We start from the raw sequence: 17,850 nt of genomic DNA, 5'->3' as shown, positions 1-17,850 counted from the left end.
TGAATGTGAATGAATTTTTTTGTTGCTTTTATTTGACACACATAATGGTTTGCAGTTACAACAACACCAACAACAACAACAACACCAACAACAACAACAACAACAACAACAACAACAACAACAAGGCATAAATAAATAGAGATTGGAAGCAACTATGACATAGTAACACGGTACAATACTACATTGTTTCACGAACTAAAGACATTTGGAGACACGAGTGACAAACAAAGACACATTTTCCTTCACCTTATGTAGTGTACCATTCAGCTCTACCGCAACTTTCTTCTTGTTTGTAAGGCACCAAACCAATTTATTGAACTGGCAACATGAGTTTGTAGATGAGATGAGAAGGCATAATCCAGTTCTATTCATCGATTACCTCTAGCATCTCCTGCAGTTGGTCCTTGATGTGATGGGGCACCTCCTCACTCCTACTCTTGAACACTATGAGCTGAACGAGGTTCGGTCGGACCTTGCGAACATCTGATGCAACCTCAGCCCATTTGATAGTGCCACTAAGGACTAGCATCTGAAGGTATCGTAGGCTGTGTGCAGTGAAGACGCATGAAGGAATCACATCACCTTGCAGCTTCAAGCGGCCAAGGAGATGCATCTTTGTGAGGGCACCCTCCAGTGCAGCCCCATGCTTGTCATGCTTGAACCCACACAGGTTCAATGACCGGAGTTTGGTCATCTTAAGCAGTGGGCAATTATGTTGATTCCATTCTCCTTCGTTGTCAGGCTTTACACCATGTAGCGTCTGCAGCTCGTTCAGTTCTTCTGTGATGGACGCTGGAAGCATGAGCTTGTCTGCAAACACATGTCGCAGCGTCTTAATCTTCCAGAAGCATGCGTCAATCTTGTTGACTTGAGTACCCCTTAAGTCCAGTGTCTGCAGATTGAGCAGTCTCTTAATGCTTGATGGGAGCTCCTGCAGGTCCAGGCATTGAACACGCAGGTACCGCAAGTGGACCAGGTCACCAATCTCATCGGGCAAACTATCAAGCCTCAATCCCTTACTGGAGATTACACGCAGGAACTTGGACCCACGCAGAAACTTGAGATCATACCAATCCTTGTTGGCATCCTGGTCCTGGTCTAACACACTGACTTGGCACAAGAAGGAACGCAGCTTAGGGAACTTGTTGGTGAATGTGGTATATCTGCCGTTGAGACTGTGGTAAGAGAGTCGGCGCACCGATGGTGGAACAAAGATGTCATGTTTGTCATGAACCTCAATGAAGCCAGCCTCGTGAGCCTCTGAATGCAGGAACCCATGGAAGCTTCTGTGAACCATGACCTTATTAATGCCACCAACCTCATTCATGTCTTCAATCTGGACAAGGCATCTCACCACCAGTTCCTTGAGGTAGTTGTCACCGAGCTCCTCCATAGTCTTGCCCTTCTGTGGCTTGATGAATCCCTCGGCCATCCACATCCGCACCAACTCATCGGCATAATGAGCGCTATTCTTGGGGAAAGCGGCGAAGTAGAGGAGGCATGACTTGAGATCATTGGGAAGGTCTTCAAAGCTTGCCCAGAAGACCCTTTCAATCGTTGTTCCTGTGGACAGGTTAGCTGTTGTAGGGCTCATCTCCCACTTGTTGTGCAGTCCAGCTCCAGTTATCTCGTTGCCCTGTGCTTCTTCCATTCCTGATGCAGAAGCAGAATTGAGCTGTTGCAGCAGTGCTTCCCACTGTCCCGGCTTCTCCTTGAATCGGAGTAATCCGGCCAGAACCACTATAGCCAGAGGGTAACCCCCTGTTATATCGTAAACGATCTTGTGGTACTTCCTCATGTTTCCCTCTTCGTTGGACGGTTCTTTCCTCCAGCGGAACATGAATCTGTCGTATATGCTCATGTATTCATCATTTTCGTTGTATTCTCGTTTCCTCAAGACCCTCGAACAGAACAACTGTCCACTTCTTTCTTCATCCAAGCGGTTCAACTGGTGGATTCCGTTGATGCCATTTTTGTTCATGGCATTAGCATATGATGCGACTTCTTCATTCTCGGTATCCAATATGAGCACCACCCTGCTGCCATTATTGTCATCTGGCAGGCACGCCCACAAACAGTTGAGCATAGTTTTGGAGGATATGTCACCAATAATCACCAGGTACCTCTTTTTCTCCAGGAGGCGACGAATCTTGTCAGTGACAGTGATATCAATGCCTTCTTCGTCATCTGGCTGACGTCCTCGTGTCCCTTGATGTGCTATCTGGTAGTGGATTTTTTGAAGGAGAGCTTCTGTGGTGGGCATGTTGTACCCAGCAGTCTCAGCTAGAATTTCAAAATGATTAATCGCCTTCATATTATCCGAGATAATACTTGCGAGTGTTCTCTTTCCCACACCACTCTCCCCAAGTATGGAGATCAACATTGGTTGTGGGTGATCTTTACGAAGCAGCATTTTCTCAATTGTCTTGATATCTTTGTCAAAACGCACGGCGTTCGTATAATCATCCCGCCTGTTCATTGAGTACCTTTATTATTAATGCCCAAGTGTCGTTCAATTGCCTTTATAAAATTCTTACTGAAGAAGCATGTTAGATCGATGTAGTACGGCACACCACGAGTTCTACAGTGGTCTTCTCTGACGTTTCCCAAAAATATCTAGATTTGCTGTATAAAAATAGCTTGGTGATGGGTACTTTCATACTAGTCCCACAATTAAGAAGATTACTAATCTTATGCAGGCAGGCAAACAAGGACACAAATGCAGTCCAAGATTTATCTTCTTATTCATATTACACTTGCTAGTTTACAGTAAAATAAGGTTCTACGCCTTTTATTTATAGGCAAACTAGTAGTCGTGGCTTCATTTGGCAGAAGATATATAAATACAGACTTATTAATGAGATATTCTAGTTTGTGTAATTATCCACAAATCAATTATTCCCACGAAAAGTTGTATTAGAGCTTGGATATGTAACCATCTAGAGACAAAGGAAAACTTAAAAATAATATTCTTCTTCTGTTTCTTTTTTTCAAGTAGAGGCATGCTATCTTTAGTTCCATTAATTTAACGGCGGTCCCTGACACTACTAGAAATACCCCTATCGCACCGTTGAAGGACCTATTGGCGTCTGTTTTCAAAGGGAACCACGTCACCAACGGTTCCATAAAAAATCTGACGGCAAGGGCGTATCGCTCTCAGTTCATTTGTAAATCACACGGTGAAGCTTCCGTTGACAGGTTTCCGCATGACATGATAGCGATGTGCTGACCCCCCCCCCCCCCCCCCGGTTTAAGCTCAGGTTGGTGCCTATCCATTTCAGTTTCCCCGCGGCCAGAACCCTAACACCCCTGCTCCCCCGCCTCCTCTGCAACCGAAGCCCACCACGTCACTGGTTCCTAGCTCAATGGCACCAGATCCATTGCCTTCACTGCCTCAAATGCCGGATCAATCCCCACTCCACCCTTCCTCTGTCGCTCCTCATTTCCTAGCCCATGGTCACCTCATCAACCATCATGGCCTCCTCCACTCACATGCCGGCGCATGGGGTTCATCATCAACAGATCTAGACCTATGATGGCGCGCCTCCTCTGCCATTGGGGTCCTCCTCTGCCATCACATGCTTGCTCGCCAACATCTCGTCCACCATGTCCTCCACCACTACTTCTTCACCAGAGCCAGGCCCACAATGGTGCACTTGCTCTACCGCCATGCGCCTCCTCCACCATGCCGCTCCTCTGGCGGCCGCTACTGCACAATGGTCACTCAAACCCCTAAGGTATGTACATATATAGGTTTTTTCTATGAACACTTTATGCTATTTAGTATTTGTTACAATAGTGGTAATTCTTTTACAATTTTTTTCTTTGAACAATTGTAGTAAAGTGGTATCATTGAATTTGTTCTAAGTTTTTCTATGAACAATTGTAGTATAGTGCTCTTTTGTATTGGCGTCACTATTATGACAACGTGTAAGACTGCACAATACACTCGTTATATAAAAGTGACACTGCACAAGACGCTATCATCGACATATGTGAAATAGCACCCATAGCTTAGTGGAAATAGCCGCTCTGGCGCTGGAGTCCCTTTTTATAAAATGGCAGTGCTATGATAGTGGTTTTTCAGCTCCCGGATGCCCAGGCACCCTCTATGAACAGTAAAATCAAACAAACAGAAAAAAAACTGAAACTTTGCAACACCAAATATGATCAAACTTTGAAGGTGCTTGCAAGTTTTCATGCCAAAAAAACTATTCGAGGAGCACTACACACAAAAAAGATTTCAGTGCTTGAAGTTTTGAGCACTTTTTTTAGTGAAATCTGAAATTAGTTCATACAACTTTCTCTACATGATATTTTAGCATGAAAACTTGCAATAGCCTACAAAGTTTGACCATCTTTCATGTTACAAAGTTTCAGATTTTTTTATTTTCTTTACTATTTTTTTGAATTTACTGTTCATAGAGGGTGCCTAGCTAGGGACCCGGGAGCTATCACACCTTTCTCCAGTGCTATCCATCGTAGCAGATCTCTCTTAGGGTGAGGATTAGAGAGGAAAAGGCTTGCTCGCATGGGTGATGATCTTCCACTGACGACTTACTTCTAGCGACCAGCGCACGTGCTTCTTTGACTCTAGTAAATAAACTTGCAGTGTGTCCTCTCTCCTTCTCCCCTGATCATGTGAGTTTCTGATCTTGATTGTGATCTTGGGTATTGTTAATAGAGTTGAACTATATGATGTATCTCTGATGATGAGTTTTCTTTGTATTGGATTGAATCTTGTTCATGTTGTGCAGTGAACTTTTGGGAATCATGAAATCATATAATTCATATCTAGTATAATTTCCGTAGACGCCCGAGGTGACATTAGGGTGACTCTATCGATTAAGAATAGAAAGATAAAGATCATATCGTGATTTCCTTGTATAATTTCTGGGGCTGCCTGAGGTCACATTGGGGTGTGCTTAATATATTAAGATTAGGAAGACAACGTTGAGGTGTGATTGCTTTACCACACCTACGAGATCTCATCCTATTTTCATCCAATAAAAAAGGGAACTTTGGTGTGATGCTTTACCACACTTGTGAGGTCATATCATGTATGTTTATGAAGTTGTCAATGTTGAGAGTTGCCACTAGTGAACCTATGAACCCTAGGGCTTGTTGCCATGCATTAAAACCCCATTTCACTCACTTTTGTAACATGTTACTTGGATGTTTTTATTTATTACAAAACTACAAAAATATTTCTGCCATCCAAATTATCAATCAATCATACAAATTATCAATCTCTTCACCGAACTAGTGCATCTCGGCAATTAAAAATCTGTGTTATAGGTGTGCTGGGGACACAAGAGACTACTTGTCTCTCAATTGCAGGGTTGCTTCAGAGCTGAATACTTTCAACCTACAACTCCCATGAATGGATGAACCTTAGGCCATCCACTTGACGGAAGTTGCGACTACTATAAAGCTGCTATTTCCTTATTTCCTTTGTGTTGCACTATTGAGATTATGACCAATGGGTTACCCTTGGGTGACGGGCATGTGCCATGTGTTCCTATAGAGAATGAAATCACGGTGCATGCAATGTTTTTCCTAAGATTTTGATACGATGAGATAACATCCTAATCTCCCTCTCCCTGACCCCACATGATGGTTCTGATCAGTGGGTGATACTTGTGTAGTAATAGAATCGTGACTAAAAGGATGGTATGTGTAGCTAGCATTGTTCTATAGAAAAATACAACAATTATAATTGAAAACTATAGGATAGGCATAGGGGTCGCATACCATGACGAAGTGGCGGTAGTGGAAGATGTTAATGTCACTAATGGTCTGTGCTCGATCTTGTATTCCTTTTGGTTCTCCGAGATTTTTTGGAGTCGTCTATTGATTCTTTTTATTTGGCCAGACAACCCATGTCGAATGATGATTTGGGTACAGCAACCAGTCAAGTATTTGCGCCACATTTTTCGACCTCGATAACCCTGGCTTTTTAGATCAACCTGTTATCAAGGAGAAAAATCTTGTAGGAGTTACAAACAGTCCATTATCAGAAAAAATGAAACTTTTGTAGTTCCTAATATATTTGGATTTTATAATGAGCGAATGTTCCCTTTGATGTGCGCCTGCGCGACCCAATCCGCATCACTCATCGCGTGACCGTTTTCCGGCAGCATGGCTGCTGTTTTGTCTCGCACACACGTCAGCTCCAGCATGGCTATCTTTGACGGGGTCAACAGTGAGACGACGAGACTACTCTCATTCCAGAAAATTCACCACCCAGCAGTGTTGCTCTCATTCTCATCTCGCCATGCCCTCTCTCCCACCGTTGCGGCCATGGACGCCTCTTCCTATTCCCGGCCGGTGGTCGGAGGGAACCATGCACCATCACCACAGGGTTATTGAAAATTCGTCCACAGGATCGATCACATCAAATCACACGAACACACATGCACAGAAAATTGATGGCCAAAGGCACGTGTCATGCCTTGTTCTTCTCATCTTTAATGATTTTCTGGTTTTCTCCACGCTGTTACAATAGCTAGCCATCTCTGTGTATATATATGTGTGCTGCATCCAACCGACTAGACACAATCCTGGTCGTACAGGACACAACACCTAGACCTATACGGACTCAACTGGACTAGCTAGTACTAGACGCCTTCATGATTACCACATGGACCGACTCCACATTGGACTCCTACTACTAACGGACGACATGCAAGCCGATTCCAATAGGTACTACTCCAGCACGTAGATTACTACCTAAACTTGTCTCGTTAATTACCCGGCCGGTTTGATCATGTTCACAATTAACCAAACTAGCAAACCTAATGTTACTTAGACATGTTTGGATTATTCCAACATTCACCCCCTAATCCAAACACTCGGCTCATTGCACGACAAGACACGCAGACGACCACATGTTCATCTTTGTCCCGTCGATTGCCTCCGGTGACGCGATTTATCGGACCACAACTTCTCTCTTCTTACAATGATGGCCATCACATCATCACCATCATACTTTTGTGCCGACTTGAAAACTAAAACCAACGATTACCCGGACTACCAGCCACGCTGCCGCATCTTAGCGTGCTACATGCAGACTTAACGCATAGCCTCATGCAGAAACTCAACTTAACTGGTGTGCGTCCATCTACACGTTGATCTTCATCTTCTTATCGGTTTCTTGCACACAGGGAGACACATCTATTCACTCGTCACATCTTTTTCCTTTGCCGTTGGTGACGCAACTTAGCAAACGACACCTCCTATCTAGCAACAACACAACTCGTCATATACCTGCAACTCATCTCCATCGTATATGAACTCGCTGGAACTCCACGACCACGAACAGAAACGCAAGGCACAAATTCCTTTTTCCGCCCGCTCTCGCTCGCAATTCTCCTCCGCCAGTGACGCATCTTAACTGCAGCAGAAGACTCACACACCTGAGCTCTTGGACGCACCTTACAAGAACTTATGTGCACACCTTGACAACAACTCACAACTTTGTCGCCTCTTCCTCGCTCCCACCAACTACGATCTTGATGAGTTTCCGGCACCGCACCTCGGCATCACCGCTCCCATCAACGATCTCTTTCCACCACCTTGCCGATGATAGCATGCCGTCTCCCTCCAGGTCGTTTCGCCGAACGACAATCATTTGTCGCCTCACTTGCGACAGTACCTCACCGCCTTCTTATCGCCCCTCCGCCGAACGACAACTGCCCGATCCTCCTTGTCGCCGCTCGAACGACAAGTGCCTGCTCCTTCTCGTCGCTGCATTCCAGCGACCATATCGCCCACTCCTCGTTGTCGGTACACCAGCGACTGTATCACCCGCTCCTCTTCGTCGCTACAACAACGACTCTATTGCCCGCCCCGAGGCGCTAGCAGGGTCGCCACCCCGGGGCAAGCGCAGCTTCACTCGAACCTTGCTCTAGATACCAATTGTTGGAAATTCGCCCACAGGATCGATCACATCAAATTACACGAACACACACGCACAGAAAATTGATGGCCAAAGGCACGTGTCGTGCCTTGTTCTTCTCCTTTTTATTGATTTTCTGGTTTTCTCCATGCTGTTACAATAGCTAGCCCTCTCTGTGTATATATATGTGTGCTGCATCCAACCGACTAGACACAATCCTAGTCGTACAGGACACAACACCTAGACCTACACGGACTCAACTGGACTAGCTAGTACTAGACGCCTTCATGATTACCACATGGACCGACTCCACATTGGACTCCTACTACTAACGGACGACGTGCAAGCCGATTCCAATAGGTACTACTCCAGCACGTAGATTGCTACCTAAACTTGTCTCGTTAATTACCCGGCCGGTTTGATCATGTTCACAATTAACCAAACTAGCAAACCTAATGTTACTTAGACATGTTTGGATTATTCCAACATTCACCCCCTAATCCAAACACTCGGCTCTTTGCACGACAAGACACGCAGGGGACCATATGTTCATCTTTGTCCCGTCGATTGCCTCCGGTGACGCGACTTACCAGACCACACCTTCTCTCTTCTTGCAATGATGGCCATCACATCATTACCATCATACTTTCGTGCCGATTTGAAAACTAAAACCAACGATTACCCGGACTACCAGCCACGCTGCCGCATCTTAGCGTGCTACATGCAGACTAAACGATAGCCTCATGCAGGAACTCAACTTAACTGGTGTGCGTCCATCTACACGTTGATCTTCATCTTCTTATCGGTTTCTTGCACACAGGGAGACACATCTATTCACCCGTCACATCTTTTTCCTTTGCCGTTGGTGACGCAACTTAGCAAATGACACCTCCTATCCAGCAACAACACAACTCGTCATATACGTGCAACTCATCTCCACCGTATATGAACTCACTGGAACTCCACGACCACGAACAGAAACGCAAGGCACAAATTCCTTTTTCCACCCGCTCTCGCTCGCAATTCTCCTCCGCCAGTGACGCATCTTAACTGCAGCAGAAGACTCACACACCTGAGCTCTTGGACGCACCTTACAAGAACTTATGTGCACACCTTGACAACAACTCACAACTTTGTCGCCTCTTCCTCGCTCCCACCAACTACGATCTTGATGAGTTTCCGGCACCGCACCTCGGCACCACCGCTCCCATCAACGATCTCTTTCCACCACCTTGCCGATGATAGCATGTCGTCTCCCTCCAGGTCGTTTCGCCGAACGACAATCACTTGTCGCCTCACTTGCGACAGTACCTCACCGCCTTCTTATCGCCCCTCCGCCGAACGACAACTGCCCGATCCTCCTTGTCGCCGCTCGAACGACAAGTGCCTGCTCCTTCTCGTCGCTGCATTCCAGCGACCATATCGCCCACTCCTCGTTGTCGGTACACCAGCGACTGTATCACCCGCTCCTCTTCGTCGCTACAACAACGACTCTATTGCCCGCCCCGAGGCGCTAGCAGGGTCGCCACCCCGGGGCAAGCGCAGCTTCACTCAAACCTTGCTCTAGATACCAATTGTTGGAAATTCGCCCACAGGATCGATCACATCAAATCACACGAACACACACGCACAGAAAATTGATGGCCAAAGGCACGTGTCGTGCCTTGTTCTTCTCCTCTTTATTGATTTTCTAGTTTTCTCCACGCTGTTACAATAGCTAGCCCTCTTTGTGTATATATATGTGTGCTGCATCCAACCGACTAGACACAATCCTAGTCGTACAGGACACAACACCTAGACCTACACGGACTCAACTGGACTAGCTAGTACTAGACACCTTCATGATTACCACATGGACCGACTCCACATTGGACTCCTACTACTAACGGACGACATGCAAGCCGATTCCAATAGGTACTACTCCAGCACGTAGATTACTACCTAAACTTGTCTCGTTAATTACCCGACCGGTTTGATCATGTTCACAATTAACCAAACTAGCAAACCTAATGTTACTTAGACATGTTTGGATTATTCCAACAAGGGTCTACCTCGGGGAAATTCTGCTCACGGCAAGGGGGTCTGGGGCAGCGCAAGCGGTGGTTGTCGGGTGGGGGCTGCCAGATGTGTTCATGTTGTTTTGTTATATGTGTTCTTGCTGCCTCTGATGCTCATATGTTTTATTCTGTTTGCTATAATGATCAGCAGTATCTGGTGCTTGCTCATCTTTACAACAAGGCGTGCTTCATCAGATTACTTGCAGTTCAGGTCTAATGAGCTCCGTTTCCTTCTGTGCCCTATGTTCCCGCTTCTTTAACTTCTTCGTCATGCCTCAATCTGCTATGGTTTACTGAGCACACTAATTTAACAACATATTGACCTGTGATTCAGTTAATAGACAATAAAAAAATCTCGATGTATGGGCTTCTTATTCTGAATGGTTTGTCTTCTTTCCGTTTTCTCTTCAGGCTGACAGTCTTTCGGATTTCCACGCCAGTACGCATACTCCGATGTGTCGGCGGGGATATGAGATATGAGGTTACTGGTGATTCTACCTATAAGGTAAAAGTTCCTTCAAGTCTATACATTTCACATATGTTCAAAGAGTTTGCTTTATTTTGTGCATGTGAAAGGGAGAAGTGACGTGATTCAAATTCCCAATGGAGGGGGTAGGGGGTAACTCATGTTGGACCTTAGTGATAATTTAATGTGTTTTTCTTTGTGTGTGGATTTTTTTGAATTTATAATTTATAAGGTGTGTCGACAAGGTTAATTGTGTGTTCTAAGATTCGCAACTTGGAGACCGCGTGGTCAGTAGATTGGGCCCTGTTTTTTCTATGGTTTTTGCCATGCAACCAGTGAATATGCTGCGTCCTTTTTAGTGATAAAACATGCATGATCTATGTATTAATGACATGTGGCATCTGTAAATGTAGAACCAACTAATGTGGATGAGAGATGTTGCCATGGTGGCTAGTATGTCATGTATGGCTCTACTATATACTTTTTGTCGCTATTTTGTGCTTACTGGACGCGGGTAACTAATTATGTGCCATTAGAGTTTTAGACCAGACTACGGCAGTTTTTTGCTAATCTATCATGGCATAACTATACTGCACACTATGGCAAATTTACTTTAGTGGACGCGGCAACTATAGAATTTTTTTATAGTTTCATGAGCTTATGTTTGCCATGGTACCTAACCTTGAGAACATTATATGATATGCCATTTTGATGGCAACTTGGTTAGTTTTTGTGTATGTGAACCTGGCAACTTAATTCTGCAGGCTGTATATATGGTAACTTGCATATCCTGGTTAGTATTATATGTGCAAACTTGGCAATTTAATCACATGTTAATTGGAAACTTACGAAAATGTGTACAGTGTAGTGGATATTGGATAGGTCTGTTTCTAGGATGGCATCTTATTATACCCCTAGATGGTAGCATTTCTTCAGACCACATGGCAACTTTTAATACATTTCAATGGAAAATTTTCTATGTCGCACTACTCTTTCTTTGCATGATCTCCATCCTCATTGGCTCAAATTATCTCTCTGACTTTCCAGGTAATCAGCCATGGAGAAGACATAGAAGGCAGTTTCCCCTATAGGCACAGACCTGAAAAAGGTAACTGTACTTTGTGTATGTGGTTACTTCTATATAAATGACATGACAATTTTTGTCAACCACCCATTAAGTAAATCATAGTTCTTTGTATGTGGTTACTTCTATGTTAATAGGATGGTACTTTTACTTACACTTTTTCATGCAAATTATAATGTTTGTTCGTGGTTATTTTAGTATAAATGGCACAATGGCTTTTTTATATAGATATGGCAAGAAGTGTGTATGAATTTTTCATCATTTGGTTGATGGTAACTTATATTTGAAGAGATTAGTTACTCTCTTTCATAGATGGCAACCTAGGTACAAATAACATGGTTACTTTTCATTGCAAGTTGTGGCAGCTTTTTGGGTTTCCATGTTTACTACGTATGTCCCCCTGACAATTGCATCGTTTTGTTGGTGGAAACCAAGTGTAGCACAACAATGGTTACTTTTTAAAAATTTGCATGTTACGACACCACGTAGCTGAACATTTTTTGGGTTGCCTACATGGTCAGTTGTGGGGTCGTCACACCAACTTAATCATGCTTAGTTGTGGGTACCCGCGTGGCAATTTTTGGGGTCTCTGTGGTGTGTAGCTGAGTTCATGTTGCATATTCCACTCGGATATATACCTGTTAAAACAGACATTATATGGCAACTTTTGCATGTTATATGTATAAAGTTCTGGACTGATTTTTCCCCATTTGTCTAAGAATTGTGATAAAACATGCAGGATCTATGTGGGTAGCAACATGTTGCATCTGGTAATCCACATCAAAACGAATGCAGCCGCGAGACTTAGTATTGCCATGAGGGGTTTAGACCACACTACGGCAACTTTGTTGCTAATCTGCCACAGATAACTTCTTAGTGTATACCGTGTGGCAACTTTCTGCTTAGTTCACGTATTAACTAATTATGTAGATGTCAGATTAATGTTGCCATTAGGTGATTGGGACCAGTCTATGACAAAAATTTCATCAATCTGCCATGGGGATATACCCGTAGTATGCATAATATGTGGCAACCATTGCTTAGTGGACATGGCAACTAATTTTTATGCAGATGCAACATTAGTGTTGCTGTAGAGGTTCAGGGGCGGACCCAGGAAAAAATATGAGAGGGGGCAATATTTTTTTTAAGGCAAGCAGTGTACTACTGCTATTTGAAATAGATAGGAAAATAAAAACAAAGTTGGCCGATCTAGAAAAAGGAAACTAGCTAGGCCAAAATCCGACAAAGGAAGTAAGAAAAAGTAACTAAGCCAATGTCAGACGACCGAAACACCACCATCGCCATGGCCACCAAATTGCCAGCTAGCGGCCCTTTGGGCAAAGGAAATAAAGGTCCACCACTACTGAATCCCTCTAGGCTTCCCCCGGAGGGTGATGCCAGTAATGGCAAGTGAGAGGGTGGGGAGGAGGGGAGAAAGATAAGATCTGGGCAATTGCGGTAGGGAGGAAGTGCCGCAGGGGTCTACTTCGAAACTTTAATGTTCTTGCAAGTGAAAATGAAACGAGGAGCAAGAATGTATGGTCATATTTATGAAACAATAAGGCAAACGTCCTTATAAACTAAAACTGGACAATTGGGGCTCTAGTTGAAGTGTGCTAGGATACAACGATATAGTAATAGATAATCTGAATTAAATTGGAGTCTTTCAGTCCAGACTACGCTATTTTACGTAAAGTTCTTTCATAGCTCGAGCTCCACAACACCTTCTATCTGGACCCTCAGCTTGCCTTGTGATATGTGCAGTTCAGGCCATGCATCTGTTCGCTGTTTTATCATTAGGAGGAGTTGTCCTGTCTACGTAAACAGTAACACAAAGCACGAGCGCCTGCTGGAGCGGCTGGTCTGTTTGTCGTATGCTAGGTTCTGGCACTAGCCTGCCACAGCTGGTTGCTTTGCGCTGTTTGCCAGCGATTAAAAAAGGATGGAACGGTGCATCATTCCGCAGCTGACCCGGCAGACAGAAATAAAGAGACAAATCCTAGAGAAAAAAATGTAGTAAGTTTTTTAGTGATTGAGAGAAGCTGTGTGGGCATTCCACAAGTAAAAAAATTGGATTGAAGAGAGACAACGTTGTGACGGTGAGAAAGAACTTTTGAAAATAAAATACTGTGAGAAAGAACACTTTTCTAAAAGAGAGATAGCGTTTGTGTTAGTGAGCTTTTTTTACATAAATGAGAGACACGATTTGTCAAGAGAAAAGTCTTTGCTCTGGAAGTGAGCGAGAGACTGTATGCATGCAGATTTCATTTGCATGTAAAGAATCTTTGTGCGTGAGAGAGAGGTGTTGTCAGAATTTCACGTGGGTGTAGTGTTGGACAGAGAGAGGCAGGGCCGGTCATAGGAATGAGAATCAAGCACTAATTTCACTGACACCGCTGCAGGTTTTTAACACTATGCACATATCCCTATGCAGTGGATGCCATACTGAACGGTCAAGATATAGGGTACCGTGAAGCTCCAGCTACAAAAAACTGCACTCCCCTATTTTATTTGTAAGTAGAAAGTTGCAAGCTAAAGTTTATCACATAAAAGAATTGTTTGAACAGCTGAACTGTATCTGATCACCTAAATCGGTAAAATATACTCGTAAATAGATGAGATCAACATGGTTTCTAACATAGAAATTGCAAACAAATAAAAAATTGTGAAGAAAAAAGCCCTATAGATGACTTATATGGCATATCTTGGTGTCAAGTAGAATTAAGGAGTTAGTACAATGTAAATGGGGTTGTGCCGTGGCATCTGGTTTTTTATTTTTTGTGAGGGCATCTCGTTGTGCAAGGTCGAGAGGGACGGACGACGGCAAGGCTCCGATTACCGGCTGGAGCACCGTCGCAGCGAGCCGGCGGCTGCACGATCGCAGGAGCAGCAAGGTTAGGGCTTCGCCCGTCTCATACATGCGTCAGGTGTGTGTGTGTGTACGCTGAATATGGCATGGATAACTCTATTAGAGAGAGTCGTGATGGTTAGTACAAGGTTAGAGCAAAGCAGTTTCAAACAGGCTCTAAATATGGCATGGATAACTCTGGTGTATAGCTTTTCATGCGGGAAAGATTGGTATTCCTTTATTTTTTTTTCAGATTTTAGTGCTATTTTTTGGAGGTCATATGTAAGTGCCTAGCGGTGACCTAGGAGATTGCCATTGGCATTGGTATGTTTTCTCTCATAAGAATTAGGAGGGGAGGCGCCTTTGAGGAAGAAGGTGATGGCTCGCGCTTAGGGCATCTTTAATGGTTGTAAGATAGTTATTGATAGACTTTGCCATATAAGATTTTTGATGGTGTGTCGTACAATAAATGAGGAAAAGGAGGAAGGTTGTATGTATATGAACCAACACCCCTTACACAAGTTTCAATATAGAATGAGAGAGTATCTTATTTATTATCTCACGTTCTATTGGGTAAACTAGATACAACCCATTAAAATTGTTGTATGTTAAGGTGTTGGTTGATGACATGACATATTTTATCAACAAGCTAACATAGAAACTGTTGAAAATGCTGAGTTGATTTTGTGTTTTACCGAATTCCCTGACATAGCCTTAAAAAAAGAGCGAAGACATGAAAAGTCATCCAAGTGAGGAGAGAACAAAATAAGTCTGGTGGGCTTTCTTAGCTCATCGCTAGAACATGAGGGGCCTGTTGCGTAACGACGCGCTAGCTGACGTGGCATCGGGTGGACAGGGGTGCTCGCGCCGATGAGCTGTACCGTCCGGTGTACATTCGCGCTGTATGCGCGTCCAATATATTTACTGGCTTGCGAATTTTAAGTGGTAGAGAATTAAAATTCACATAAACTTTTGTTACTATGATTATTTGGGGTGTAAACGAGTATCCTAGCTAATCCGTTCTGGACCAGACAGCCATTTGATAGATCCGATCCTACCTGATCCGAATATATTCGGTGGTCGAGCGGTCCAGAGGTACATCCACTCCATTTACACCCTTAACTATGATATTTATCAAACCATTTTCGACGATGTGCTTTTAGTGGGAGGAGACAGAGGCAGAGTCGGGATTTGAGAATGAGGGGGTGGAGGAGATAAGGATCGTACATACTGAATTTTTTTCCTCAAACACTTCTAAGTGTGTGTGGTTTTGTATTGGAAGAAAATTTCAAAGATAAATGTCATAATATATCATTACCGACTATACCATTGAGATAAAAATAGCATTATATTTTTTGCAATGTACAAAATGGCATCATTTCAATGGGATTTTTTTTGCGAATGAAAATTAAACAGTGGGATTATATTTAGCTCTATAACTAGCTACCAAGCTGATCGAAAAAATAAGATAATCTCATTAGGGTGAACTTTTGCAGTTATATATTTTTCAGCATAGCAAACTATTATTTCAGAAATCATCTTAGATGAATGAAACACACATCTAGTTTGTAAATTAATCAACTGTCTTACATACAGATGCAAGTTAGCCAGTTGATTAAACTATACGTTATGCAATCTATGAGAAAAATAACCATGCGGTACCTTCAGACTTGAGCGTTTGAAGTATAAGGTGATCGATGGAGTCTTGGGCTCGATGGCATGGCACACTGATCGTCATGCGGGAGGATCGACACAGGGAGAGATGACTGGACTGGCTAGCATGGCAGTGCGGCGATGTCGTCAGTCACGGATGCTAGTAGCTGATGGCGATTAGCGATGGTGACGTAGCAGCGATCGGCTGCTGGCGATTAGCATCGCAGCCAGCGACGGCAGGCGCGGATTGGATGATCGATCTGAACGGCTTCAGCCGCGGACGCTAGGGCACGCTTCACCATGGTGGCCTGTGTCTATAGCTAAAAACTGGGCTTTGTGTTGGGCTTCAGCAGATCCAGCGCATTACACACACATGCATGGAAGTTAAACGTGGGCTTGTTGTAATGTACTAGTAATACAGAGTAGTAACAACTCAAGGATCTACAGGGGCTAAACTAAGGGATATGCAGCCATTTTACCCCAGCATATTTCATCGACGACGAGGCGTTTATGATGACTTTGTAAATCTCACGATGATATACCGGCTCAGTCTCTTGAAGGTACTCATAAAGGTAGGGTGTATGTGTGTGCTCATATGGGTGAGTGTATGCACGTATTCTTGAAGGTACTCATAGAGGTAGTGTGTATTGTGTTAAAAAAAAGACCATATTTTAAACTATATCACATTTTCATCGTCTAGTCAAGCAAAACTAATAGTTAAACACATATTTACTGTTTTAGAGAGAGATGATGATGATGACAATGCAGGCACTAATTAAAAATTAGCATAAGCATTCTGAAAAAAATGGCAAATAGCAGACGGTAGGCAACCCTAACCTCGTAAAAGAATTCGTCGAGCGCGTCCTCGGCTTCGAAGGCGACGTCACGCGTCTGGCGCACCCACACGCGGGTAAACTGGTCGGTGCCGGCCCGGCGCTTCCGGTCTGCGTCTCGGATGAAAGCTTGCAGCCACTCCAGGCGGTCGCGCAGTAGCATCATGTCATCGCCCACCCGAAGCAGCACCTTGGCCTCGCTCGCCGCCAGCTCCCCGAACTTGGAAAGCACCGCCGCGATCGCCGTCTCCGCCATGATTATTCTCTCTCTCTCTCCGCTAAACAAGTGCTCGCACGCCTTCTTACGTCGTATTTGTCTGGTGTGTGTCCGTCGTATGACCGTCCCGTATATATATGCTATTGGATCCTCTCCGTCAGCTTCCAAGAAACACGTACGTACGCATTCTTTTCTTTCTACCTGGACATTCGGCACGCTGGATGGTTTGTCTTTCGAGCCACTTTTGCAGCGCGACAAATCCATCTTTATTCTTCAGGTCCAACCCCAAGCAACGAACCAGACCAGACGCACGCAAGCTTCATGAAATCATCAAAGCACCCCAACCAACGGTCCCCAGCGCCCAAAGTCCTACTAAACAGAAGCCACTAATTGGCAAAAGCTACCTGCAGGCTAGCAATTAAATTAAGCTGCAATAATCACCATTTAAGGCGAAAAGAAGGACTTTATAAAAATAAATCTTTAACATGCATGCATGTCATGAAAAGAAGGATCAGAAAAACATTTGGGGCTAATTTGGTTGCCGGGGGAAGATATCCCGGGGTTCTAATTAAACCCACGAGCATAGAGGAGGGAGATGACCCGACCCCAATTTGGACAACAAGGGGAGAAATGGAGCAAATCATGATGAGAAGAATGCATTATTGGAGATTTTGAATTTTCTCTTCCTATTGTTAAAAAGAAATATGATATTTTATTATTGGGGACATGCATATCCCCATTGAGATAACTTAGTGTTATTTGAAAATTCTCTGGTTTCATGTTATCCGGAAA

At 43.9% G+C, this 17,850-nt stretch overlaps 1 protein-coding gene across 1 annotated transcript; it reads right to left on the bottom strand.

Moving 5' to 3' along the window:
• Nucleotides 1-130: 130 nt before the first annotated feature.
• On the bottom strand, nt 131-17,142 carry LOC125540783 (putative disease resistance protein At1g50180). Its single transcript, XM_087539486.1, has 3 exons — nt 16,846-17,142; nt 5,755-5,969; nt 131-2,471 (listed from the first exon to the last, which is right to left on the bottom strand). Exons 1-3 carry the CDS (start codon nt 17,095-17,097, stop codon nt 365-367), a joined length of 2,574 nt encoding a protein of 857 aa, XP_087395612.1. The 5' UTR covers nt 17,098-17,142; the 3' UTR covers nt 131-364.
• Between the last annotated feature and the right edge of the window lie 708 nt (nt 17,143-17,850).

The sequence above is a fragment of the Triticum urartu genome, chromosome 2A (genome assembly GCF_056163025.1).
Source record: "Triticum urartu cultivar PI428250 chromosome 2A, HENAU_Tu73, whole genome shotgun sequence".
In the NCBI taxonomy this organism is placed as follows: Eukaryota; Viridiplantae; Streptophyta; class Magnoliopsida; order Poales; family Poaceae; genus Triticum; species Triticum urartu.
This window is presented reverse-complemented; position numbering and strand designations above follow the sequence as displayed.

Coding starts and splice junctions, on each gene's coding strand:
- LOC125540783 (XM_087539486.1), bottom strand. CDS start 17,097: ATGGCGGAGACGGCGATCGCGGCGGTGCTTTCCAAGTTCGGGGAGCTG. Junction 5,970..16,845: donor TCGACGAATTCTTTTACGAG/GTTAGGGTTGCC, acceptor CCTTGATAACAG/GTTGATCTAAAAAGCCAGGG. Junction 2,472..5,754: donor ACTACCGCCACTTCGTCATG/GTATGCGACCCC, acceptor CTCAATGAACAG/GCGGGATGATTATACGAACG.